The sequence below is a fragment of the Lissotriton helveticus genome, chromosome 5_1 (genome assembly GCF_964261635.1).
Source record: "Lissotriton helveticus chromosome 5_1, aLisHel1.1, whole genome shotgun sequence".
Lineage (NCBI taxonomy): Eukaryota > Metazoa > Chordata > Amphibia > Caudata > Salamandridae > Lissotriton > Lissotriton helveticus.
Genome location: NC_136065.1, coordinates 1,390,587,389 through 1,390,614,992, shown reverse-complemented (window position 1 = coordinate 1,390,614,992; position 27,604 = coordinate 1,390,587,389). Strand labels below are relative to the sequence as shown.

The following is a 27,604-nucleotide window of genomic DNA, read 5'->3' as shown; positions in this document are numbered from 1 at the left end:
CTTAAACTACTTATAAAAGTTAAGTCTGGCTCTCCGGCGGACTGTGCTCCTGCACGGATTCTTAAAACTCTTTTCACTAGCTGTCCTGCTCCCCCTCTTGCTCTCCTTAACGCTTCTTTAGCTTTGGGTTCTGTTCCTTCATCTTTTAAATCTGCTATAGTTTTTCCCATCCTTAAAAAAACTGGTCTGGACCCCTCTCTTCCTTCTAATTTCAGGCCTATTTCTCTTCTCCCTTACTTGGGCAAGATCCTTGAAAGCTATATCACATCTTGCCTGTCCAACTATATCGAGGAGAACCATCTCCTGGCCTCCCATCAGGCAGGCTTTCGCCCAGGCCATTCCACGGAGTCAGTGATCATCGCAGTCCTGGACGAACTCAAAGGGAAAGCAGACATCAATCTCCTCCAGGCATTGGTCCTCCTCGATTTGTCCGCTGCGTTTGACACGGTCGACCATTCTATCCTTCTCGGCCGTGTCAGCGCAGCGGGCATCCGGGGCGCCGCCTTCTCCTGGCTTGCGTCCTTTCTTCAGGGCAGGACCCAAGCGGTTCATCTCTCAAGCTTCTCTGCTCCTCCTCGCTTGGTCACCTGTGGGGTCCCCCAAGGTTCCTCACTTTCTCCTCTCCTTTTCAATCTTTATATCTATCCTCTTATTATTTCTCTTCTCGAGTTGGGGGTCTCTGTATACAACTACGCGGATGACCTCCAGCTTGTCTTTGATCTTTCTTCCCCTTCTGTTTCGCTTCCTAAGTTTTGTTCTACCTTAGTCTTTATATCCGAATGGATGAGCTTCAATCACTTGAAGCTCAATCCGGACAAGACAGAGCTTGTCCTCACGGGTGGCCCCTCTAATCCCTGGTCCGCGGTTCACTGGCCCCCTTCTTTCGGTTCCCCCCCTTCACCGGTTTCTTCTGTTCGGACCTTGGGCATCAAGGTCAGCCATGATCTGACTATGCATGCCCAAGTCAGTTCCGTAGTATCCTCTTGTTTTCTGTCCCTCCGCCTCATTCGGAAGATCTCTCGGTATTTTTCTGCGGAAGCCCTTAAAACCATAGTCATGGCCCTTATCACCTCCCGCCTCGACTATGGGAATGGCTTGTACGTGGGCATACCTGCCTACGAAACCCGCCGTCTTCAGGCCATTCAAAACCAGGCTGCCCGCCTCATTCTTCGCCTTCCCAAATCTTCCCACATCACCCCGGCACTTAAGTCTCTTCATTGGCTTCCTGTGCATTCCAGATCTATTTTCAAATTGGCCTGTCTGGCCTTTCGCGCTCACACCCACTCAGCTCCCTTCTTTATCGGATCTCTCATCACCCCTCACGTCCCCAGCCGCACCCTCCGTTCCTCCTCTCTTTCCCTTCTTCACGTCCCCCGCTTCCGTAAATCCAGAACGGGAAGTACCCGATTTTCGGTTCTGGCCCCCCGGATCTGGAATAGTCTCCCTCTGCTCATTCGCTCTATCCCTATCTATACCCACTTCCGCAAAGCTCTCAAAACTTTCCTGTTTTCCCAAGCATTCCCCTGCTAGTTCTCCCGTGCCCCCTTTGTGAGTCTGGTCAAACCCCCAGCGCCAGGAAGCCGCTTGGCCGCAGTGCGCTTTATTAAGTTCTTTTTTCCATTCCATTCCATTTCCATTTCCATTCCATTCCAAATAAAAGGTATTGTCATTTACAATGTCAATAGCTCAAACTCTCGCAAATGCGAGACCTATTGCATTGCAAATGCTTGTTGGTAAATGTATGCAATGTCTCTGCTAAGTTCCCGCCCCCAGTCGCACACAAGCTGCAGCAGACCCAAGCCCCTTGGAGCAAGCCCTACATTTGTACTTGGACCCCACCTTCTCAAGTGCGTAGATTATTAAGTAGACAGGAGCACTCATGGCTCCCTACTTGCTCTGGAGATGCTGCTTGCCAATGAACATTACCTATGCCTCGGTTTCTAATGCAGAAGGTGGGCAGCATAAGGTTAATGGCCTCCACCTCACACTTCAGCTTTACAATGCCTAAGGCACACAGGGAATTCCGCCGGCCGTTCGTCGTTCGTTGAACTCCACAACTTTTAAGAAAGAGGCGGGCTCAATGAAAAAGTGAACCCTTGGCTCTCCTGTCTCAGAGTGCATGCAGCGCGTGGTGGAGCTTTCAGCAGAACAGAACAATAAAAAAAATGCAAAAATGCAAAACACAGAAAGGCATGAGCGGAACAGAATAAAATATTTTAAATGCAGTAAGTCACTATGCACTTTTTACATATCAGTGCATTACGAAACAACAGTGTCTATTTTAGGTGATAAATAAAGTAACCTCGCTCAACATCATGATACAGAGGTTAGTGGTGGCCAAAATATGCCTCAAGGCCATGGGGGGGTGGATGGGGAGGAGTTTTCAAGACAGTGCTCTTGCCGTGGGTTGTGAAAACAGTGTGCAGGACCTCTAACACCAACTGCAAGCTAATTAAACCAGTTAGGCGAGCTGCACAAAAGAAAACAAAGGCATCCTGCAGGAAAATCCACAAAGCGGACAATGCGTCGGAAAAAAACACAAGCTTCAGGAAGAACAAGGATGGAGGAGTGGTGTGTGCGGGCACCCATGTAAAACGGAAAGTGATGGCCCACTTTCAAGAAAATAATGAAAGTGAAAGCGCGATAAAAATTAAAAGAAGAGGCGCCCATAATTATTCATTAAGGGAAGCATCCGGGAGTAGAGTTTGCGTGCCGCCATGATAAGCACATGGCCTCTGACAAAAAAAGAAAGAAAATGAAAGTGAAAGTGCACATGATGCTGCACTGAAGAAGAAAAAAGCATTTTCATTACAATAGATCTTGCATCTACGAGAGAGTTTAAGCTATTGTCATTTACAATGACAATAGCTCAAACTCTTGTAAATACGAGACCTCAGCCGCTATTGTCCCAGGCTGCTTGAAAGTGAAAGCGGGCATGGCAGGGAAAACACACCATGCTCGCAACTAAATAAGACCTGCTGTGTTGCATCCAAAGTAAATGCCTCAGTCGCCATGAGTGTTTACAAATGCGGACAAGGCAGTACCAAGGAGGGCCTAACAACCCCAACAACTCGCAAGCCAGCATTTACGAAGGACAATGACACAAGCCAATGAAAAATATCAGTGGAGAGTGGGCAGGGCTTCTCCTACATACTCCAGTACAACAAGTCTCGCAACGCATGTGCGCTGACTCAGGCTCGACCTAAAAAGCAAGTGGTAATGTCCGAACCCAACACAAGATGGCAGGCGTAAGCTAAGCATGTACATCTACAACATATGCTACGAACATGAAAGTGTACACAAAAATCCAATAAAAAAAAACTATTTGCTAAACTACCATGTAACTTGAAATACCATTGCTCTTATGCATCACTTACTAAAAAATGCATGAAGCATGCCAATATTTAAGAAAATAATAATGGGCTAGTATTATAGCTATTAATGCAGCACCACGGGTAAAATGAATATAAACCAGGGGCCCAATTCTTAGAGAAAGTCACAAAAGTATATACACAGGCATATGCATTGGGACAGATTTATGACTTTTAGGAAATGAAAAGTTTACAGCAGCAGACCTAGAAACCGTATTTCTAGCAAACGTTTATGAATCCCATTTTCACATGAGGAAATGTACACATGCAGATTCGCCCATAAAAAAAAAAATCACCCCGAAAAACGTTGTACTCCGGCCACTGTCAGGAGTAAATTTCCATTCTTTTCCAGTCTGGAGGAGACAGGAGAGGGGTTAATGAATACCGTTAAACATGTTAGTTTTTTGGTATGTACAGACTCCCAAGACATTCTAAACCTGGAACCACTCCTTTACACCTACGTCCACCCTTTGTATGTAGATTTAAGGAAAGCTATCAAAATCGGAGCACTGTTAGAATGTAAACCCTGATATATCATGACCCTTAATATAATCAGTAAGTCAAGTATCAAAGCTCTGATATATTGAGAATACTGCCATAGTTTGTCAAATCACTACGTCACCAAAAGAAACAAGTGCATTTATTTTTCTGGACAAGCAGATTTTTTTTATACATACTGGCCCTTGGACAGGTAGATATTTTTTTTTTTAATCCCACAACTCCTCCCATCACTGTCTTAAATATTCTTCAGAAATTGTTTGACATCTTCCTGTTCTCTATGAAGTAATATATTCAGATGGCATCACAAATCTTCCTCAGTCGCTATGTAGAAGGTACCAACTCGTCTTCTGTGAACAGTCCAACCCTGCTGCTTTAAGGCTGCAAGATACGTTCTATGCACTAGTGGAGTGCTTTTTCTTCTGTTTGTTCTTGAATTCTTAGTTGGTTTTTCTCAGATCCCATGTACAGGACTTCTACCTCCCCCTGCAGGACTTTAGGTTCTAATATTAAGATGAACAGTGTTTAAGTGTAGTTGTAGGTGTAAATTAATAAATTAAAGTAAGCTCAACTCAAATTTAGCCCTTTTGAGCCCTACCAGCTGACTTGTGGAATTCACTACACACCACGATTCAACACTATCTTACACCATAAAAACAGGCACTAGCACAGCCTACAAGTCATGACATACACCACACCAACACACATTATCAGGTAAAAACATACAGCGCGATAGCAATACATGAAGACAATATAACATGTACACACATTGCTAGCCAAATAGCACTCAAGAAGCATACAAAATTTACCCGTATTTTCTGGCGTATAAGACGACTGGGCGTATAAGACGACCCCCTACTTTTCCTTTTAAAATATAGGGTTTGGGCTATATTCGCTTGCTTATTAAATGATACCGGCGTATAAGACGACCCCCAACTTTTGAAAAGATTTTCAAGGTTTAAAAAGTAGTCTTATACGCCAGAAAATACGGTATATAACAAACTAGCTGTACCTGGCCACGCGTTGCTGTGGCTCAGTCTGTTTAAATGGAAGAGAAAGAAAAGAGTAAGCGCACTTTTGTAATATGTTTAATTTCACAATGCTTGTGGGTACACAACATGTTTTTGTGACTATTGTCTTTATGCGTCCCTTGTAGTTGTTGCGCAGCAAGCAAATCGATAGGGTCTGTTCGGCCTTTCGATTAAAAACACGTGCATATTGTACACGCGCGTATTCGAATCCAATGTTGTGTATATATAAACACGTGCTAATGTTGCAAAGTGAACCAACTCCTCCCCGCTCCCTCCGCCCACTTCCCGGTCTGCCATCCTGACACCAATTGTCCATCCTAATATATGTAGACTATTGTCTCTATGCGTCCTTTCTTAATGTTACAAAGTGAACCAACTCCTCCCCCTCCCTCCTCCCACTTCCCGGTCTGCCATCCTGACACCAACTGTCCATCCCAATATATGCAGACTATTGTCTCTTTGCTTCCCTTGTAGTTGTTGCGCAGCAACCAAATCAATAGGGTCTGTTTGGCCTTTCGATTAAAAACACGAGCGTATTGGACACGCGCGTATTCAAATCCAACGTTGTGTATATATAAACACGCGTTAATGTTGCAAAGTGAACCAACTCCTCCCCCCTCCCTCCACCCACTTCGCGTTCTGCCATCCTGACACCGACTGTCCATTCTAATATATGTAGACTATTGTCTCTATGCGTCCTTTCTTAATGTTGCGAAGTGAACCAACTCCTCCCCCCTCCGTCAACCCAGTTCCCGGTCTGCCATCCTGACACCAACGGTCCATCCTAATATATTTAGACTATTGTCTCTATGTGTCCCTTGTAGTTGTTGCGCAGCAACCAAATTGATAGGGTCTGGTCGGCCTTTCGATTAAAAACATGCGCGTATTGGACACGCGCGTATTTTAATCTAACGTTGTGTATATATAAACACGCGCTTGGTCGAATCCAACGTTGTGTGAAAATTTCAAAGCAATCGGTGAAGAACTTTCGGAGATTTAAGATTGTTAACAAACGAACATTGACATTTTTATGTGTCTGTCCGGGTGTTCGATTAAAAACACGCGCGTATTCGACACACGCGTATTTTAATCCAACGTTGTGTATATAAAAACATGCGCGTATTCGAATCCAACATGGTGTCAACATTTCAAAGCAACCGGTGAAGAACTTTCGGAGATTTGCAATTTTGAACAAATGAACATTTACATTTTTATTTATATAGATGTATACCCAAACATAGACATACACCTCAATGGTCTTATTTAAGGAGATTTCTCCCTCTATATTTCTCAACAGCAGCATTCCAAGTATTGCATACTCACCCCCATCACAAACTTTGTGTAGCTTCGGATCACAGATGCTTGGCTAAACTGCAAGTCAATGGAGGGATGAAGAAGTTAAAGACAATGGAACAACATTTAAGTACATGGATTTTCTTTTAGCTACTTGATATAACAAACATTAAGTACATTTTTTTTAGTTTGGGCTCATTAGGAAGGCAAGCACCAATTGACATCAACCTTCACTTGTCGATTCCAGTGTTGTGTCTTGATTGTGTATTTATGTATGTCATTTGTAAACTTGATTTGTGTTTTAGGTCCACAAGAAGCTTCATCGCAAGCTAACAACAGACATGACCTGATTTCGAAAAAGCAGCACTGTACTCAAGAAACAAAAATCGAGTCTTTGATGGTCAAGCAGCGGAACATGTTACACTCACACTTGCACACCACATAAAACCACATGAAATCGAACTAGCTCACCTCAAGACCTGTTTATGTTTGTTTGTTGTGTATGTTAAATGGAAAAACTAAAAATCCATATTAATCTACTGAAACTCGAGAGTCCTTGGTAGGTTTTGATGAGGTCATTTGTTGCAAAAGCTGGGGGCTTGATCCCCGACTTGAATGGTCAGATTCGTATGCTTACCTTTGTGTTTATACCAAAATCAAGAGAGTACGTTCATGCAGAAAATAATTGAGCCTTGCAGCATTACTCCCTCTATTGCGCGATAAATGTGTATGTTCACACTTCCACTTACAACGGAGTGCTCTCCAACTTCTGGTGATAAACAAAATGCTACATTTTAGTTATTTAGTGGCCTTTGAATCACCCAGTGTTAGCTGTGAAAGGCCACACGAATATCAATCACTAGTACCAAATAGCTATTTTAGAGATAGAAAGTCATGCTATTACTCCACATCTGCTTGACCAACCTAATTTAGATGTGAAAGGTTATACCCTAGCCTTTCAGTTGCCTCAGATCTAGGCTGTTAAAGGTGAATGATCCCTTTTTAGGTCTTGCGCCTAGCGTTGCAGTGCGCAGCCCTGCTCACGCAGTGCGAGACCTCCTGTACGGGCTTCAGAAAGCGGACCACACGCTTGTGCGTGTGGTTTTGCTTACGCAGCCCGCCATTGGCTTTAGCGCGCTTTTTAAAAAAAAATACGGCACGCAATTGGGCATAGGCGGGCGAATGTCCCGCCTTTCCTCCGCCCATTCCCACCAGTGTCTAGCACGCGCATCAGCGCGGCACAGAAAACCGGCTCCCTCGCCCCCTCTCCTCTGTGGTGCGCAGGCACCTCTGGTTTTGATTCCCCAGTCGGCTCCTCTGTAGTGCGCGCACACCACAAGTTTCGATTCCGTGCTTGTTCATCATGGCGGTTTTCGTAACGCGCACCAGTCTTCCACCTGCCTCTCCCCCGGTGAGATAGCATCCAGCACACACGTTATACCACGCCGCTCTTTGTTCTCCTGACCTACATTTCAGAATTCATTGATTCATCTTATGCTGCGCTTTTTCAATGTGACCCGCCAGTGATAACGAAATCACAGCCCTTCCAGTGGCGCAGCTGAAGAGCCTGAGTGACAGGAAGGAGAACTGCACTAAATCACGCAGCCACGCTGTCAGGGGTCGTGACCTCGGGGTTCCTGTCACGCGACCTCCCCTGCCATGTACCTGCTGACAGAAGGCACAGCTTCACACTGATCCCATCTGTGCTGGCATGTCCCTTGTTGCGTTTTGTGGCTTGAACGTTGAGGTGATATGATGTTTCATGCGCCTGCACGAGCACTGCTTAGGGGATGCTTTAACTTTCCCTGATCTCATTATTCACTTGTCCAAACTGTGATAGCCACACTGTCAGCAGTGTCACAGAGTTGTTTTATTCAATTTGCCGAGTACCTCTTGATATTGTTTAGCCAAGCGGTGGTAATTGAAGATTTTGTCTGCTGAGCTGTTTCTACGCCCCGATGTTCAGTGGATGATTTTAGCTGCAGCTAGGTTGGCCTTCGCCTGATGGGTATGAACAGGCTTGACATGCAGATGGTAGGCAGATAAGGAATGGGTACTCTCTGAGCATATGTTCCCGTGAGGCTATTGCTGTAAGCAGAAGGCTGGCTAAAGACCGGAGGAAAAAGTAAAGTCAGATGAAACGTGAGTTGTGGTGAGGACCAAATAAAGTGAGGCTGTAGGGCTCCAGACCATGCGTGGATCATGCACCTATACAGAGCCAGGAAAGGGAAAGACTTATGACCACCCAGACACAAGCAACACTGGCTACTAGGCCAACTGCTTCCACGCTGTAATGGGGCTATACAGTCAAGCATATAGGGCGCTCCCTATCTGGCCGGTGTGCCTTGTTGGCCCGCTGTGGAGCAACTGCTGGCAACTTGGGAGAGGATGTAGCCTTACGGCTAGAGTGGTCGACTTCGAAGCTGGGGAACCGGGTTTGCGTCTCGGCAACGACGCTCAACATCCTGTGATTCTGGGCAAATCACTTAATCTCCCCATGGCAAACAAAAACGAATGTGTCTATGTGTAACATGACTGGTGCTCATGTAAAGCGCTCTGACACCTTATATCGTCGAGTCCACTCTATATAAAACTAAAAAAAAAAAATACTGACCTGTTGAAGCTGTAGAGAGGGATTCTTGCGTGTCAGAAACCCTTGACAGGACCCCTGTACCGACGCACCACCACCACACCAGGGGCTTGAAGACTTGAATCTTAGAGCAGGACCAGCACCCAGGTGCACTCTCTCGGTAAACCCCATCTCAGCCCTGGTTTGTGTGTGGACTCCTTATTTTGCATCGGGAGAGAGGCGCGGCAGTGGCTTGGGTCGGAGATTCGGAGCAGGATAAGCAATTTGCTGACTCCCTCATGCCTCCACGCCCCTTACTTACGATGCCAGATGCTCCTTGTTCCTTACTTCTCACTTCTCTCTGCCCTCTGTAGTCACCCAGCACCGCCTCCAAGCATCCGTTCAGCACTGTAATGAGCTGCAACTGCCCATTATATAGCCAAACATGCATTTAAAGATGTACTGTGCAGAAATGCTTCTGATAAACACTCAGGAAAAAGGCTATTTCTGTATGCCTGTGCTGAAACTTTACACATTCTTGTAGCAAGATTCGATAGTGTGGTGCCCTCCTCCACCTACGATGTTTATTCATGCACTGGTTTGTAATTTTAATTTCCTTTTATGCATTTGTGAACACTGCCAAAGAATTTTAATAGCATGCTTGTTATGCTATTTTTTTCAAAAGTAAAATGAGCTTCTTCTATTTCCTTAGCATTATCAGGAAGAGGAAGAAGGGGGATGACATAACTTTTCCGAGGAGTGGCAAGAGGGAGCTAGGAAAGTCATGCACTCTTGTGGAGGGCTTAAGGAACAAGCATTTACAATGCAATAGGTCTCGCATTTGCGAGAGTTTGAGCTATTGGTGTTGTAAATGACAATGCCTTTTATTTATGCGTTTAAAAACCTGCAAGCTGTGCGTAAACAAGCACTTTGTACTTCTAGCTCTTGCTTATGAGAAGCAAAGCTGGCAGTCTCTTTTACTGACAGCCTTGCTTCTCGTAAGCAAACACTATACGAACAAAGTACGTGTTTATGCACCACGTGCAGGTTTTCAAAACAAATTAATAAAAGGCACTGTCATTTACAATGCCAATAGCTCCAACTCTAGCAAATGTGAGACCTATTGCATTGCAAATGCTTGTTTTGGTAAGTGAAGGGTTTTCAACAGATTGTGATAAAAGTAAAAGGGGCTGATCAAGGACCTCTCCATCGGGCAGTACTAAATGCAAAGTGTCAAACTAGCGACTGTTAATGACCTCCCGTCAGCAGGTGCTAGATGTGAAAGTTCACACTGGTCGCCAAGGCACTCTCTCACCCGAGGCCACAATCTGGCTTGCCAGGGACTACCTTTTTGACCTGCATTAGAGGTTGCATAAGTTTAGTTCTTGCCCAATAAATAACCCTCAGAGGAAAAAACACCACTTACATTGTCATCTACAGCGTATGCGTTGATGAAGTGGGACAGGAGATTACAGCACCACAAGAAAAGCACCTCTCCCAATATATGAGGAACCAAACCCCTGGGAGAAAAAAAAACAGCACGATATGAAAATGGATAATAGAGACTGCCAACAAATACACCATTACTATCTGCAAAACCTTAAAATGTTGCAGTTTGACTCAAGGCCACAAGATAATAAATCAGAGATAGCCAATCATTTGTATCAACACAAAGGAAATCTATACCACTGCTCTCACACATAGGAAATGAGCACTTCCAGGCGTTATGTTAAAATGTTAAAAGGCATTTTCAGGTAAAGAAGTTCCTAACAACACATGATCGAGTTGGTGAGCCATAATTTTTTATTATATCTGCTTGGGTTTAGTAAGAGAAATTGCAAGAAACTCTAATCGTCAAACATGGCTTATCCAGTAGATGAAACAGATACATTAGTGTATGTCTGAAAGGTCTTTCGCTGTATTTTGTCAGGTAAAATATTAAGTGTAAACCATAACAAGATAGACCTATGCGCAGTGCGCTTATTTTGTCCAAAAGTGTCTGTCACATTTAGGGAACTAGAGGGTCTTAAAGTTTTGCCTAAGAGATTGTGATGTATTCATATTTGTTAATTCATAGCATTTATATAATGCACTCTGGCTGAGTAGCTCTCGGTGCGAGTCTCACTATTGCCTTTTTACAGATATGTTGGGCGGGTACAGTAAATGAGCTATGAACAGAAGCTATAAGATACCATTAAAAGGTTCTGCCATCATTAGAGTTAAATTTAATAAGGAAAAAGCAAAGAAGTGTTTTGTCTTGACTACCAAGCGTTCTCACTGGGTGGGATAGTGAGGAACAGACAGATTTGGAGATGCTAGATTGTTCCCACCTTTATATATCCAGCAGCCCAGTATGAAATTCCTTCTGTCAGCTCCAGCAACCACTGTCTAGCCTATGACACACGCTCCTTCCTGCTAAGGCCAGTAGTCAGAATAACTGCAGCATTTTCTGCTCTCTACAAATAGCCAATGCATGTAGTTGGCAGACCACCATGCAAGCTCTTACAGTAATCCAGTTTGACAACCACTCAAGAGTTATGTATTTGTTTTCTCTAGGTCAAAATCTAATGAGGACAAATACCTGTTTGTCCCTAAAAATTAGCTCTGGTGGACCCTACCTGCACCCTCTAGGAGTCTAGCTCAAATTGAGAACTGCTCGTGGCAATATACCAATATTTTCTATTTCCGTTGCTTTTGCTTCTGAGACAGCTCAGCAGCGTTAGCCATTTATATGAATGATTCTTTTTTTAGATTCAGCCAGGTTTAGACGGTTGCAAGTGGTCCAATTCCTCTATCAGTCTTTGAAGCCGGAAGTCAGCTCCCCGTTCTGATTAAGTTTGCAACACCTTCAGTACATGAGCAGTACATGAATGAGGAACTTGGGAACAGTAGATCATTCTGCACATGTAGGGTCTAACATTGGTAAAGAAGACACAGATAAAAGCTCACTGATCTAAATGGAGCAGCAGGACTTAAACAGAAATTCAAACAAAAAACAAACCAGCAGCATTGAACAGCACTGCAGAAAATCACCTTGAGAAAAAGAGCTTGTTAAAAGAACTACTGGGGTATGCCGGAAAGGACCCAGCTTTTCAAGGTGTATGAAGCTTGCACAGGGACAAAAGAAGAAAGAAAGAAGCAGGGAAAACAATGTGAAATCACTGGTTCCCCACCAAAAACATAATTAACAATAGAGGCGAGCCACGCAGACTTCATTCCCATCATCCATCTGCTGCATTTTCCAGCATCTACTGAAACTTACATAATTTCCTGTCTTCACTACTTCAATCACCTACTCAGGATGCCTCACTCTCAGACCGTCACCAGCGACGGGCACCGACAACGGCACTGCCTATTAATGCCCTGGGCCAGAAGGTATAATCATGTATCTCGCCCAGCAGTCTGTACAGCCAGTCTCCACAATCACCTGAAACCTAGAGAACAAAAAAACCTAAGTAGCATCCTCACAAGACATAGGCCCAACCCCATACACATCCCACTAACTTACATACACTCTCACACTACAGAAAATACTCACGCTTCATGCTCATTTATGTTCGATCTGCATGATTCCATGCACCAGATATTGCAGTCCTCATTCCCTATCACAAGCCTTACGCCCTCTTCAACAGAGAAACATGGTTCACTCCCACATCCTCGCACATCCTAGATGTCTTTCTTTCCACAGGCTCCAGCGTCCGTCATGTGACAGTGCAAATAAAAAGAGAGGCTGTTTTGCTGTCCTATTGATCCAGCATCCTAGGGAAGCAAGTGACACACAAATCAGGATTCTGCCAATACCAAATACATGTAGGTTGTCCTAGGGAGTGTAATCTACACAATCAATTATGCAATACTACCGGCGATCACAAATTTGTGGCAGAAGGAATCTTTATGGTGACATTTGATGACAGATATCCAACTCAGGACTATGTGGAAAATATAGAATCTATTTTCTAATTCTGTGCGGCCGGTAGAACATGCTCAACAAGAACATTTCCAGATTTTTGGCAATGTTTTGCCAAAACATGTTAATTCCCTACAGTCTCCCTCAAGCAGGAACACATCGCTGGCACGGCGTGATCCCTCCAACTTTGTTACTCTTGATCTCCTAAACATGGGGGACCCAGGCATGTGTGGATATTCTATGAGTTCATGGTGCCCACAGGTTATAAATTGGGTCTAGTGCAGTTTGGTAATTTAGAAAGCAACTGCAAGCGAAATGCTTGTTTAGACAACCAGTCTTTTAGCCACAGGTATCAAGCCTGGGCTGTATGCAAACATACAACCATATACTTTTAAAATCTACAACTCCTAAGGTTCCTATCGCCTGGGTGCCAGATCTCCCTCACCTTAATTGGGTGGCCGGGAGATCACAGTGAACTACATTTGTCATATATATATCTTTTTATAATCAATTTTATTATGTTTTTACAACAAAATAAATTCATTGGTTGCAGTTCAACAAACGGCAGGAAAGAAAATAACAGTACACACAGCCGACATGAAGCAAGACTGTCCTTCACAGTGAACATGGCAGATTGTACATGAGGGAGAGTTGCACATAAATGGGGATGGAGTAAAAATACAATGAACAGGCAAATAGGCAGTTTCTCAAGGGGGAAGCATATTGAACCATTTACCCACACTTTATGAAATAAATCAGAGCACCCCCGAGCTTCGAACATAGATTCCTCTTGGATCCCGCACCAGTCCACTCCCCTGCTCCAACCCTTTATCGTGGGGGCCTTGGCCTGGGACCAGTGCACTGCTATGTCTCTCTTGGCGACTGCCACAGCTGTTCCCAGCAGGGACTTGTCTGCCCATGAACCATCGAGGCCATCAAACACCCCAAGCAACAAATGTATCTGGTCATGTGGAACCTCCCAGCCCAGTGCGGTCGTGAGTTCTCTTTCCACCGCCCCCCAGAATGGCGCCAAGGCCAGACAGCACCATACCATGTGGTAGAAGTCGGCTGGGGCAAATGTACATCATGTGAATGTCGGGGAGGGCTTCAGCCAGGCCTGGAATAGCGTGTCGGGGTGAGATACGCCGTGTGTAAATAATAGAGCTGGACCAGACATAGCTTGGAGGATGTGGTCAGGGTTCTAGGCGCCATAAGGAGTCCGACTTCTCTAGGGGGCCCACCCAACCCTCCCATCGAGCCGTGAGCCGGTCCAGAGAAGCGGGACTATTATTTACTAAGGATCTGTAGATACGGGACACTCCTCCCCTCCCTAGATTTCCCATCATCACTTGGGCTTCTAATGGGCTGAACTCTGGAAGAGAGACAGGGGGTGAGACATGGGTATGGAGGGCATGTCTAACCTGTAGGTATTTATAATGTTGGGAGTGTGCAAGGTCGTGGCGATGCTGCAGATCCGCAAAGGAGCGGATGTGGTCCCCCACCCAAACATCACCGAGCACTGAGATTCCGACAAGGTCCCACTGCCGGAACCCCTGTAGGGACGAGACCTCCTGCATCCAGGACCCGTGCCATAATGGCGTCTGCCGAGTTAGTTTTCGATCCCACCGCACATGGCGGAGGGCCGTGCGCCAGGCCAGGAACACCGTCCTGGTGACGGGGGCAGGGCCAGCGAGACTGGACTGCCGTATAAAAAGGCCTGGATCTGTGTAAAGTCTGACGCACTGAGTTACACCCGGTATGCAGGGTCGGACAAGCCGCCCGCATACCAATCGTGGATGACAATGAGCTTCGTGGCTAGGTAGTAGAGGTGAAGATTGGTTACCCCCATGCCTCCATCAAAGGGGGGAATACGACAGTGCGCCAGAGATAAGCGTGGCCTACTCCCTCCCCAAAGAAACCGGGTGATCACACTGTCCAACTCCCGGAACCAGCTACTCGGCAGGTGGACAGTAATGTTTTGCATTATGTAAAGAAATCGGGGGAGGACCATCATTTTAAACAGTGCACTCCTTCCCACATTTGTCACATTTTGTAGCACAATCCCCTCATGAAGGAAGCAGAAAAGCATTCCTGCTAAGGCTTGACCACCAACTTTGTTCCTCTGAGTATTCTCTGCATGGGAGTTCAGGAGGCCAGTAAGCAATTACTTGGGAGGAATGTGTTTGGAATTTTAAAAAGCAATTGCAAGTTGTGTTATTCTCCTTTAATTCATGTGATGCTTCATTACCTCTACGTCCCTCGTCCTCGACCCAGTCATCACACATGAGGTATTCCACACGACAGGAAACAAAACAGGAAACGCTTTTAGACTCCACCCACCCTCCTGTCAGGTGCTATAACACACCTCACCACCAGAAGCAAATCCTGTTTTGTTTCCTGTCTGTGGTTTACTTGATGGGAGACGCTGGGGTGAGTGCCGGTCGCTTACCTGCTTCGTTTGTCCTGTGGATCCTCCTCTGCTGGGCTCTGGGGGGCTCCCATGGACCGTCGTGGGATTACTTGGAGTGGGGCTGCTGGGCTTCCCTTTCTCCTCCTGGGCTCAGGTGACCCGTACTGCTGGGCTTTGTGGGTCTTCCTGTTTCGTTTCCTGCCCTGGTCTCTGTTCGCGCTGATGGATGGATCTTCCTCCTGCTGCTTGCTGCTTTCCTGCTGGATCCTCGACCGTGGACAAGGTAGGGGTTTGGGGCTGTGAGCGCTGGGCTGTTCTGGGGCGAGCTCCTCCCCTTTGGATTCCCCGATGTCACCAGTGCCTCTTTGCCTTGTGGGGGCCCTGGTGGCGGCTCCTGCGTGTGCCTCGGGGATGCGTTGTTCTCCCTGCTGCACTGGGACGGCCGACTGTCTCGGCGGCGTCTTCCTGATTTTGCGCGCATGCGCATTGCCCCCTGTTACACCCGTCGGCCGTGTTCGGTGCCGGGTGCTGGTGTGGGCGGGCGCCCGGGTGGGCTCCGGGCTCTCCGGTTCTTGGAGCGGAGTCATGCCTGTTCCGTGTTTGTGCACGGTTGCGTGTCTCGCTTCTTGGGCATTATGACGGTTGGAGCCTGAGCCTGAGCCATGTGACTGTACGGTGGCTCCTGGAGCTGCCGGGGATGCACCCGGGGCCTCATCAGTGGGATTCCTGCGCTCTTCCGGGGTGTGAAAGTGGACATTCTGTTGGCTCTGCCGACTTTGGTGCTGGGATCCACGGTTCGCGGCTTGCCTGTCCCGCTTCCGCATTGGCCCTTGCTATTACCTTTTTGGGGGAGCACTTTCTGGAACGTTGCTTGCGAGCTTCCTCTGTGGTCTTTGCTGCGCATCCTCTGCATTGTGAGTTCTCAGTTGCACGGTGTTCGAGAGCGCTGTGGACGGGTCACTGGCCTTCTGCTTGCAACTTGGCATCCTGGCATGGCGTCTGGTGGGAGTCTGCTTGAGGTACGTGCTCGGCAATGTTGTTTTTTCATCACTATATTGTTGATGGAGTACCTTGCACTATGCTACGTCCCCTCTCCTGCCCTCTAATGTTTTACTGGGGTAGTTGCACGCCGAATGTTTGGACGTGTGCTATCTCCGTCATGAGGGGAGGTGTTCCTCTCCTGTGCCTGCATCTTCCCCTTTTTCCGGTGGGGCCTCCTCCCCTCTCCTGTGATGCCTGGAAGTGTGCTGATGCCCGGTTTGGGCTCCTTCTTCTGGATCATCTGTTGCTTGCTGTTGGGATTTCTGCCTTTCTTCGGATTTTCCTCTTGCCTCTTATCTGCCGGTGCCTCTTTTGTGTCCGTGGTTCTGTTGCGGGTGTGGATGGTCCCGGCCCTTTCTCCATGCCCTGGTTTGTGTCCTTGCTTTCTCCATTTTGGGATGTGGCTGACTCTTTGCCTTTCTCCGTTCCTGTGGACTCTGAGGTGGCCAGTCTTGTGGGTCGTCCTTCCATGGCTGCTGGTCACGTTCTGATGGACGGTGTGGGCGAGTGGGTGGATTCTGCCCTGAAGATGTCTTCTGCCGCTTCTCATCTGGCTGTTCGTTCTGGCATTTATGGGGCGTACGTTGTCCGGTCTTTGCTGACCTTTTTCGAGTCCCTGTTTTCGTCCAAGCAGGAGGGTGCCGGTTGTCCGGTGTTGCTGGCGTCTATGGCCCGCCTGGAGAAACAAGTCTGTCGGACGTCGCCTTTGCTTCTATGAGGGCTTCTGCTGTGTCCTGTGGTTCCTCTGTTGCTGCCCGCCGTATCCTGTTTCTGCGGGTTTGGATGACGGACGCGGCCCGGCGTTCCATGGCTTTGCGGCTGCCTTTCGCTGGTGCCTGTCTGTTTGGTGACTCACTGGAGGTGAAGCTACACAGGGTCTTCGAGGTGCGCAAGCATTCTTTGTCCTTTCGTGATCTTCCACCCCGAGGGGGTTCCTCCTTCTCTGGTGCCAGGATTTTCCGCCAGCCTTTTGGGTTTCAGCGGTCCTCCTTTCGTGGTCGCGTGGCTCTGGCAGGTCTTTTCCCCGGAAGTTTCAGAAGAAGACTCAGAGGGGTGCCGGGTCTGGTCCGCAGCGTTCCTGACTTTGCCACCTTGGGGCCCGTTCTCGCTGGTGGTCCTCCTCTGGTTGGTTGGAGACTTCGTGAGTTCCTTCCTGCTTGGCGCCAGACGACCTCGGACAGATGGGTGCTGGATGTCTTGTCCCTGGGCTACCGGATCGAGTTCTTGTCTCCCCCCTCCCCCCCTCCGGGGTGGTGGTGTCCCCTTCTCCTCGGATTGCCTCCCGCCGTCTGACCTTGTTGGACGGAGTTCGTTCTTTGGTCCGCAAGCTTGCGGTTGTCCCTGTTCCGATGGAGGAGCGGGGTTGGGCGTCTACTCCATCATCTTTGTGGTGCCGAAGATCACAGGGGGTTTCCGGGTGGTCTTCCCCCTTCGGGGTCTGCACTTGTTTGTGCAGAATATCCCGTTCAAGATGGAGACTCTCCAGAAGATTTTTCCGCTGATCCGGTCCGGTTGGGTGTTCTCCGCTCTGGACCTCCAAGATGCGTGTCTACACAACCTGGTGGCTGGGAGGTATCAGCGTTTCCTGCGCTTCTGCCTGGAGGGTCGGCACTGGCTGTTCTGCGTCCCCCCCTTTGGTCTTTGGTCCGCCCCCCGGGTGTTCGCCAAGGTGATGGCTCCCTTGGTGGCCCATCTCCGTCTCCTGGGGGTGTCTGCGTTCCCGTATTTGGACGACTGGATGGTTCAGGCTCCGTCCCTGGAGGTCATGTCTCACCTCCTTCACTTGACCGTGTCTACACTCCGGGACCACAGGTTTTTGTTCATCTTGCCCGTTTGTCACCTGGAGCCTGCGTCCCGGAGGACCTTCATCGGACCCGTGTTCAATTCTGTGTTGGGCTGGGGGTTCCTGTCGGACGCCCGGATTCGTCACCTGCTGTCTTTGCTGAGGAAGTTGTTGTCGCTTGCCTCGGCTCCCCTTCTTCGGTGGCAGGAGGTTCGGGCCCCATTGCTGCTTCGGTTTTCACTGTGCCCTGGGCCGGGGTTCATCTGCGGCCTCTGCTGTGGCTTGTGCAGTGGTGGGTCCCCTTTCCTGTCCGGGATTTTGCGGTTCCTGTCCCTGTGTCTCTGGATGTGGTGTCTGCTCTCCGGTGGTGGCTGGACCCTTCCCACCTTTCCGTGGGGATGTTGTTTCGTCTCCCTCCTCCTCTGGTTGTGTCCGCGGCTGCCAGCGCCTCGGGCTGGGGCGCGACTCTGGCCCGTTGGATGGTGCTGGCGCGTTGGCTCCCGTCGGAGTCTCGCAGGTCGTCCACCTGGAGGGAGTTGTCTGCAGTGGAGAGGGCGCTTCGCTGTTTCCATCTTTGTCTGGAGGGTTGCCATGTCCTGGTGGGTTCGGACTTCGCGGTGTCTGTGGCGTGTCTGCATCACGGGGGGGGGCAGTTCCTCCCTGAATCTGGAGGCCTGTTCCTTCTCGGCTTGGGCGGACCTTCGTCTTCTGGCCCTGTCTGCTCTTCACGTTCGGGGTGTGGCCTATGTGGTGGCGGTCTCTCTGAGCCGGAGGTTTCCCTCGTCTCTGTCCCTGTGTCTGGCTCCCGGGACCTTTAGGAGGCTTTGACTGTGGTTCGGGACTCCGGCTCTGGACTTGTTTGCCTCGGGGTCCAATGCCCTGGTGCCCCTGTTCTGCTCCAGGTCTCCGGAGGTGGGCACATGGGGGGTGGATGCCTTGTCTCTCCTTTGGCCTCCCTGGTTTTTCTATGCCTTTCCTCCCTTTCCTTTGATTCCTGCTTTCTGTTGCGGGCTCTGCGGGAGGGGGCTCAGGTGGTGGCGGTGCAGCCTCGCTGGCAGAGGAGGTCCTGGTTTCCTCTGCTGCTGGGCCTGACGGTGGGGCCTCCTTGGCTTCTGCCCCATCGCCCCTCTCGTCTGAGATCTCCGTCCCTCTTTCTGGTTCCCCTCTCCTTGGCAGTTTGGGGGTTGTTCGGGTGTCTCTTGGGACCCGTGGTCTGCCCGACCACTTGATTTGGTGCTGCGGGCTTCTCGTGGGTTGTCTGCCTTGTCTTCCTATTCGGAGCGCTGGTCTTCTTTTTCGAGGTGGTGTTCCTCCTCTGGTTTCCTTGCTGGTTGCTATCCATGCCTTCCGGGTCCCGGATTCCTTTCTTCCTTCAGGTGGCTTGTTGGGTTTCTCGCCTTTTTCGGAGTTTCTCTCTTCTCCTTCTGTTCGCTGCCCCCTTGGGGTCTCTCCTTGGTGTTGGGGGTTTTGCAGTCTTCCCCTTTTGTCCCTTTGGAGTCTGTGGCCCTTGACATTCTGTCTTGTCTGGTGGCTTTCTGTTCTTTCTTTTGGCCTCGGACGTGCCTTGTACATTTCTGTGGCTCTCTCTCCGTGTCCTTTGGCTTGGCTGGTTTGGCTACGGCTGCTTCCTGGCTCTCTTTGGGTCGCTGGTTTATGGCGGTCTTTCCTCTTGCCTTTCTTGGTGCTGGTTTGCCCTGTCCGGCGGGTGTCCTGGCGCGTTCCGCTCGGGCGTGTCTGCCTCCTGGGCTGCTTGCCTGGGTGTGTCTCTTGGTGGGTTTGTCGGGCTGGGCCTCCGAGTCCGCGTTCGTGCGGCACTGTTGGTGGGGTTGTGCCTTGTCTGACCGGACCTGTTTTTGGTCTTGGGGTGTTGCTGGCTGTGGGGGTTTTCCCCTCCGCTGTGATTCTGTTGTTTCTTGCAACTTTGTCTTGCTGCACTCCTTTGTGTCTGGTCTGTGTTTTGTGGTGTGTGGGTTGCCAAAGGCCTGTTTGGGTGTTGCTTTGGTATGCCTCATGTGTGATGACTGGGTCGAGGACGAGGGACGTAGAGGTAATGCTATGATTACGTATGGTAATCCCCATTACTCTTAGTCCTACTCGTCCTCGACCCAGTCATACAACCCACCCGCCCACCCTTTCCAGGCCTTTGGTGCTTGGTGCATCAGGATTTGCTTCTGGTGGTGAGGTGTATTATAGCACCTGACAGGAGGGTAGGTGGAGTCTAAAAGCGTTTCCTGTTTTGTTTCCTGTCGTGTGGAATACCTCATGTGTGATGACTGGGTCGAGGACGAGTAGGACTAAGAGTAATGGGGATTACCATACGTAATCATAGCATCCTAATACCTTAGTTACGCATAATTGTATATAGATGTTCTGTATTCTATCTGGGTCCTGATTGGAATGTGTTTGTTTGATAACTTCTGTACTTTGACCTGTCCCAGTTGCTGCTTGGATGGGTTCCTCACTTTATGGAATAAACCTGGATTGGATTTCAACTCAATGGCCTTCTCTTGATCTCTCATTCAAATTAAGGAGATCTTACACTGGCGGTGTCGGCAGCTTTCCATCTTAGAGGAACTCTACTTGCCTTTACCTTTTCTTCAAGTGTTCAACTACCCTTCAAAAAAAGATACTGTACTTTAATTCATGTGGACTTGTGGGTAGTACGGGCTGGGAGCTTTCGCCGCAGATTAAATTTGTTGCGGGCTCGCCTGTTTTCCTAGTACATTCTTCTTCAACATTCATGGGCTGTGGGTAGTACGGGCTGGGAGCTTTCACCACTGATTTTAATTTGTTGCGGGCTCGCCCACAGTTTTAATTACGTTGTCCTTCAAAATTGAACAACCAGGAGTGTTCGCTGCAAATCTTTATTTATTGCTGGCTCCCTCATTTGTGTTAATGGGGGTACAAATGTAACAAGTTTATAAGGAACTGGCGCAAGATTCTGACCAATTTCATTTAGACTCTAACTACGTGAATTTAAATGGTCAACAATTGCCTTCCTTTACGTCAATCGTGTTGTGAGCTGACATCAGATTTGCCGAACCCTGCCAATATTTTTCTAGGTGTGAACTCTTCGAGGTAATTGGAAATGTTACTGATTGCTTTAATTATATGGGCTGGGAGCTACTGCTGCGCTTTTTCCATTCGGCGCGGGCTCGCCTTAATGACTCTTTTAATTATACATGCTGAGAGGAGTGAACAGACTGTGTTAATCTTTATTTTGTTTACACATACTTTAATCGTGGATTCTTGCTAGCCATCAATACAGTATTGGATTGTGTGAAACTTAAGGAATAAACGTCACCAGATACCTTTACGGTTACTGTTAACCGTTGTCGGCCGCATTATTCGAGCGGCGGTGTACATTCCGTTGTTCTGCACGCTGAGGGGTCTGGAGCGAGGCAGTCCAAGGCTGAGCGCGAGCGTTGCTGCAATCTTGAGCAAGACAAAACTTATATAGGAGCGAGACGATCGCGCTTTCAGCAACATTCTTCGAGTGTTCCTGTGTGTCTCTGTGCTTCGCAGTATCGAGCGTTCCTTGTCAGTCTACGAGCAACGTCACGTCAAAGTCACGCAGTGTGCGGGGTCACGCTACGTAGCTGTGCGTGCCTCCATTTTCTGTTTATTCTCAGCTGTTTTGATCTCTTCGTTACGAAGTCACAAGCCGATTGCTGTAATAGGATAGAGGAGGTGTTTACACATTCTTAACTTGATGTCTAGCTGCACAGGTGACTGTTCTACAATTGAAGGGTTTCACCCCGTTTTTTTATTTATTTTAACAAGCATTTTTCATGTTTATTTCAATTGTGGGCATAAGTAACTGTCTACATTTGAAGGGTTTCACCTTCATCATTTCTACAATGACCATATTTCAGGCTTATTTCAATTGTGTTTTCTTTTCTTTTCAAAGGCAATCATTTTGTTGTGCGTAATGTTTTAAGGATACGTGTGCACATTTTCTCTTCTATATTTTAAGGAAACTTTTGCTATTTATTCAAAATGCAAAATGTCACAGCCCCTCCATTCTTCCTAATGTCACCTGGTGAACCAACAATTAAATGGAAGAGATGCAGGAAAGTCTTTGAATGCTATGCTAGAGTCTATGGTGTTAGTCTTACTGCTGAACGGAGGACCTCACTCCTTCTTCACTGTCTTGTGTCAGAGGGCCAAGATGTTTTTGACACTTTGCCTCAACTCAGTGATGAAGAGAGTTCTGGTCTCAATGAATATGAAATTTGTATTAAACAACTAGACAAACACTAAAATCAGCACAATACTAGAAAGATACAAATTTGCTAAAACATGCAAAGTGAAGGTGAAACTGTTGAGGGGTATGTCACTCAATTGAGGAAACTTGCCTCATCTTGTAAGTTTGGGAATCTATGTGATGAAAGAATAAGAGATCAGTTCATGTTTGGGTGTAACATTGATAAAGTGAGAGAAGAACTTTGGTTGAGGGAAGAAGTTCTTCAAGTTGCTAAAAGAGTGGAACATTTGCTTAAGTGTGTAGACACTTTAAAAAGAAATAAATAAGTCTTGGTTCAAGTTGTCAAGGAACCAGAAAAATCTACTCCTAAGTCATATTCTTCTGTCAAAACCAAGAAAAAACCTTTTGTGCCAAAATGTTTTAGGTGTGACAAAGTAGGTTATTTGGCTAATGACAGCAAATGTCCTGCTTTGAACGTGATTTGCTCCAAGTGCAAACGGAAAGGACATCTTTCTGTTGTGTGTAAAACTAAGAATAGCTCTTCTAATGTGAAATCTGTTGAAACAGAAATTTTGGAGGAAGAGTTTGTCTGCGGACAAATTGTGGTTCAAGTTGTGTCTCAAGGTGAGGCCAAGTCTTGTCCCTTAGATATAATTCTTGTTGGTGGTGAGTCAACAAGAGTTTTATTCGATTCAGGGGCTAAGATTACCATAGTTTCTAGAAATTTCTTTGAATCAAAACTATCTCATAAAGTTCTACTTCCTAAACCTGACATTCGTCCCTTGGCTTATGGTGGAGAAATCATTCCGTTAAAAGGTTATTTCACCGGGCTCATTGAATACAAGGGACGCTAGGTTTCTGGAAAGATATATGTTTCTTTGAATGGTGACAGCCTAATAAGCTGGTTTCACCAGGGTGATTTGGGTGTAATGTTAGACCCCAGTAGCGATTGTCCAATTAAATTGAAAGATACCATTCAAACTGTTGAAATAAGTACTGACAATTCATTAGAATGTAAAGTTAAGGAAACATTTCCTCATGTTTTCAGACATGACCTAGATTGTCTTAAGAAATTTAAGTTAAAGATACCACTTCGCTCTAATGCTCAACCATTTTGTTGTAAGGCGAGAAATGTTCCTCTAACATTAAGGGAAGAAATGAAAAAAGAATTGTGGAAACTTAGAGACGCAGGCATCATTGAAGAACTAACAGCTACTGACTGGCTTTCTCCAGTGTAGCTGCCCGTAAGGCTGATGATTCTCTTCGTCTTTGTGTGGACTTGAGGCAGCTAAATAGATGTGTGGTAGTGGATCGATATCCACTACCCAACATCTCTGAATTACTAACATTAGTGGATGGGGCTAAGGTGTTTAGCACCATCGATTTAACCTCAGCTTACCATCAAATTGAGTTGGATGAGGATTCCAGAGATTTTACATCTTTCATTACTCCTTTTGGGTCCTTTAGATTTATTTGTATGCCCTTTGGGCTTGTATCAGCTGCAACTGTATTTCAACGGATAATGGAAAAGACATTGGAAGGTTGTAAGGGCTGTTATTTTACCAAGATGATATTCTTGTTTTTGCAAAAAATCACGAAGAACATGAAAGGTACCTTGAAGATGTATTGTATAAGTTGGGGAAAGCTAATCTCACTATCAAGTCTGAGAAATGCAAATTTGGTACCGCGTCCATTCATTATTTAGGTCACACTGTCTCACAATATGGTATTACCCCAAAGTCAAGTCTTGTTGATACCATAACTCGCATGCCACCTGAAACTTGCAAAGAGGAACTAACCAAGTTCTTTGGGGTGGTTGAATACTATAATAAATTTGTTGAAGGGTTTGCAGAGTTATCTTCTAATATGAGAGGATTGTTAAAGAAGGGTTGAGAGTTGGGATGCTGAGTGTGATAAAGAATGTATTTCCATTAAAGAAAAACTTGGTTTGGCACCGAGGTTAACAAGTTTCAACCCTAGCAAGACGTCTATTGTCACAACTGATGCTAGTCTCAAGGGATTAGGGGCTGTACTTCAACAGGAGGGGAGGAGGGCATGTCAACCATCATGTTCACTTTACGTGGTCTAAGAGATCCTGAATCTCGATATTCTGTTATTGAACGTCAGGCTCTGGCTGTTTTTTGGGCCATTAGGAAATGTAAGAAATTTCTGTGGGAGACCAAGTTCATAGTGAAAACTGACCACAAGCCTTTGTGCAAGACATTTTCGAAGAAAGGTATTGATCTTATTTCAAGCAGGATTACTAAATGAATGGTGCCTGTCTTCTGCTCACTAGTATCATCCCTTGACTGTAGGAAAATGTACCACAACCAAATATTAACATCTACTCATCCTAGCCGCTGAAGGAGCCCTGCTGCCTCAGAGTAGCCCCGCAGTAACGTCAATCGGCGTAACAGCATGAGACAAAGGAGCTGTTAATAGAGCCAGTAAGATGTCGGTGTTGAGTCTGGAGATTGCACCACAACCCACTGGGGTTTTAATTGCATATATTTTAGACTTTGGAACGCATGGCGACTCGTTTGAGGAAAACGAAGGCACTACGGATCCCAGCACGCCATGGGAGTGGCCATGCCCACTGGGGCAGGGATCAGCATATATTATAGGTGGTGGAAAAACTACAGATGTGTGTGTACATGGCTTTCAGTCCACAGCCCAGGAAGAAGTGTGGCAGCACGAAATGCGTCGGCTGGAATTTGTTTTATTTGTGTGGCAGTACTTCTGTGATCTTCACAGCAGCCTCCATTAAATATTTCAACAATACTCACCTGTGCGTGGGTAACTCTGTAGTTGGGAAATATATATATATATATATAGAGAGAGAGAGAGATATATATACACACATACATACACACATACATATATACACACACCTCAATAGTGAAGTAAAGGGGTTAATAGTGGACCCTCCGGTAATTGCTGTGATTCCAAGGGCATAAATTTCCCTTTCAGACCCATCTAATCTGTACATCAGTGCAAGAAAGTTGTGGATTACAAATTGTCATTCAATGCTAAAGTTGAACATCGAACAAAGATATGGCATGTTACAAGTGTAAAAGCAGGAGCACAGATCCACTGACAACAGTAACAGAATCATTCTTTAAGAAAGTGCAGGCATCATCCCTGTGACGTTCAAAGTTAGTAGATGCCCAAAGGGAGGACAAAGAGGCAGAAAAACCACGGACATGTACCCCAGCAGCAACCCCCTCGCATACACACGTGCAAGCACCCCCAAAACGAACACGCACATAAACACAATCACACACAGAATGTTACAGATTCCATGGCAGTGTGTTAGGCTACGTTTCTAACAAGCATTGGCATAACCAATAGGTCTCGCCTTTGGGACCTTATAAGTGTTGAGCCATGCAACAGTCAATGTTGTTGCACCAAGGATATTGAGCTGCATAACTAAATACTTATAAGGTCCCAAAAGCGAGACCGATTGGCTATGCTAATGCTTGTTTTATCATGTAAAAGATTAATTGACTGTATCATGATTAATAAAACTCATTACATTGTTCAATACCACTCAAAAGTCACATGACTCCCCAGGGAGTATGGCCGGAAACCTGCAACTGACTCAGCTCCCCAGACATATTTTTGGATAGTGTTATGGATTCCAAATAAAGCCTAAAGGCACATTCCAGAGAGTGAGGAAATTTACAAATTTACCTTTACGCATTTTTCTGTGAATAAGAGCCAAAACGTTTAAGGTGACTTGCTGAAATTACATTCTATAAAGACAGCATGGTAGAGATGAAGGCTAGAACAGCGCTGCAAAGCTTTACTCATAGGAATACGCTGCTAAACAAATGCCTTAAAAACATGTGTGATATGTACATATCTGCTGATGGCCAATCAACACAGGTGGCAGCTTCTCTGTAGAGAGGTCTGCTGAGGCGCACTCAGAAACGGGGACGCTTAAGTTTTAAGTACAGGCTGAAAACAGAAACCTTCTCTCTCACGTTGCGATGGCCTGCGAACAGACCCCTCGTAAGCAAGAATATCGACGAGCTACTGTTATATGCGCCAAATGTTTGGAAATCATACTCTTTTTCCTCAAAAAGAGGTTTCCATGTTGATGGACATTTCTGGAACTGTTTAAAGCGTTGCGTCACATTTTGTCATTTCTGGGTGCGAGTTTGATTATCAATCCACGCATATTCACAGGGTGCCGTCATTTTGTGCGGGGGGTGCTATTACATATTCTTTACCAAGGTGGTGGCATCTTATAACCAAAGGACTACATGAACCAAACCAGAGGCGGGCCCTGGCACAGAAAGCAAACAGGTGGGCGACTTCCTGCTTCAAGCGGCCGTTGTATGAAACGCTTTATTCTGTGCCGACAAAGAACTACAGCCAGCTAACGGTAACGTCATGCACCAAGCATATTATAATAACACCACTAATATTTTCAAAAATAGCACTGGCAATAATACCGATGCTAGAAAACATAACATGGCAGCAAATGTATTGCCGATAAAAACAGTTAATAATGTTTACAGTGTAACAGGTACGATCAAGAATAAACTGTTATGATTGATCACCATAAAATAAGAACAACTATTATTACGATTATCGATGTAAGAAAAAAGCCTTCTTTTTCGCTAGACCCTTGCAGGAATCTCATTTAATTATTCTTTCATCTCCTGCGGTCTCGCTCTTTTAGTGGAACGATACATACATTGACTTACTTAATATATCAATAATGAAATATAATGGGGTAATAATAAACGTGATATGAGTAGCAATATTATTCATCACACCTGCCCTGGAGTCACATATAATATCTGGCAAAACGAAACCACCTTTATTTTCGGGACATCCTTGGCGGACTTTAAGTAATTATTCCTTGCGCTTCCCTGGTGCCAGGATTCCTATACACCACGGGTGCTGCAGTTTTCCGTCTGCTCTGCATTTTCTTGCATTGCTCATTTTAGTTGCTCTCACGTGTGTTCCCTGATGCCCTCACCTCTGTGCACTATTAATATTCACGGACACGGCATAGATCCCTTCTAATGTGAGTTTTGAAACTACTGTTTAGGCGACAACAAAAGCTAAACACGTAATAGCGATAATAAAAATAAAAGCAATAATTTAATAATGATATAGTGTTTCTATAAACTGTGAAGAGGTGAAGCTTTCAAGGGGGAGAGGGCGTGCCATAACGGCCACAGCTGCCGACCTTAGAACTGTAAACATGTGTGCGCGCCTCACGCAAGTAGGGGGGGTCACGTGTGCGGCTGAGAGCAGGCAGTGTTTCCCTTGCGGGAGCCAGCGCGATAATTGATTGGCGCCGCTCGCTCCCGCAAGGAAATCGCCAAACGTGCACGTGTTGCATTGAAAGCAATGCAACGCGTGCACATGATTGCCTGCAAAGCACACTCGATTTCAAGAGGTTTCTTTCCTATGCAACGCATGTGCGCTGCGTAGGTCGAAACCTAAAAAGGGAGACAGGCAAGTTAAGCAAGTT

General features: G+C 46.6%; 1 protein-coding gene across 2 annotated transcripts in view; it reads right to left on the bottom strand.

Moving 5' to 3' along the window:
- MTCH1 (mitochondrial carrier 1) overlaps nucleotides 1–27,604 on the bottom strand; it is a 414,326-nt gene that overhangs the window by 254,508 nt on the left and 132,214 nt on the right. For both annotated transcript variants that reach the window (XR_013594892.1, XM_078644353.1), the window contains exons 8-9: nucleotides 10,189–10,282; nucleotides 6,224–6,271 (exon numbers count right to left, since the gene is read on the bottom strand). Coding sequence is in view for 1 of the 2 variants with exons in the window: in XM_078644353.1 (XP_078500479.1) it covers nucleotides 6,224–6,271; nucleotides 10,189–10,282 (142 nt within the window). In the remaining variant the exon portion in view is untranslated. The remainder of the gene's footprint in view (nucleotides 1–6,223; nucleotides 6,272–10,188; nucleotides 10,283–27,604) is intronic.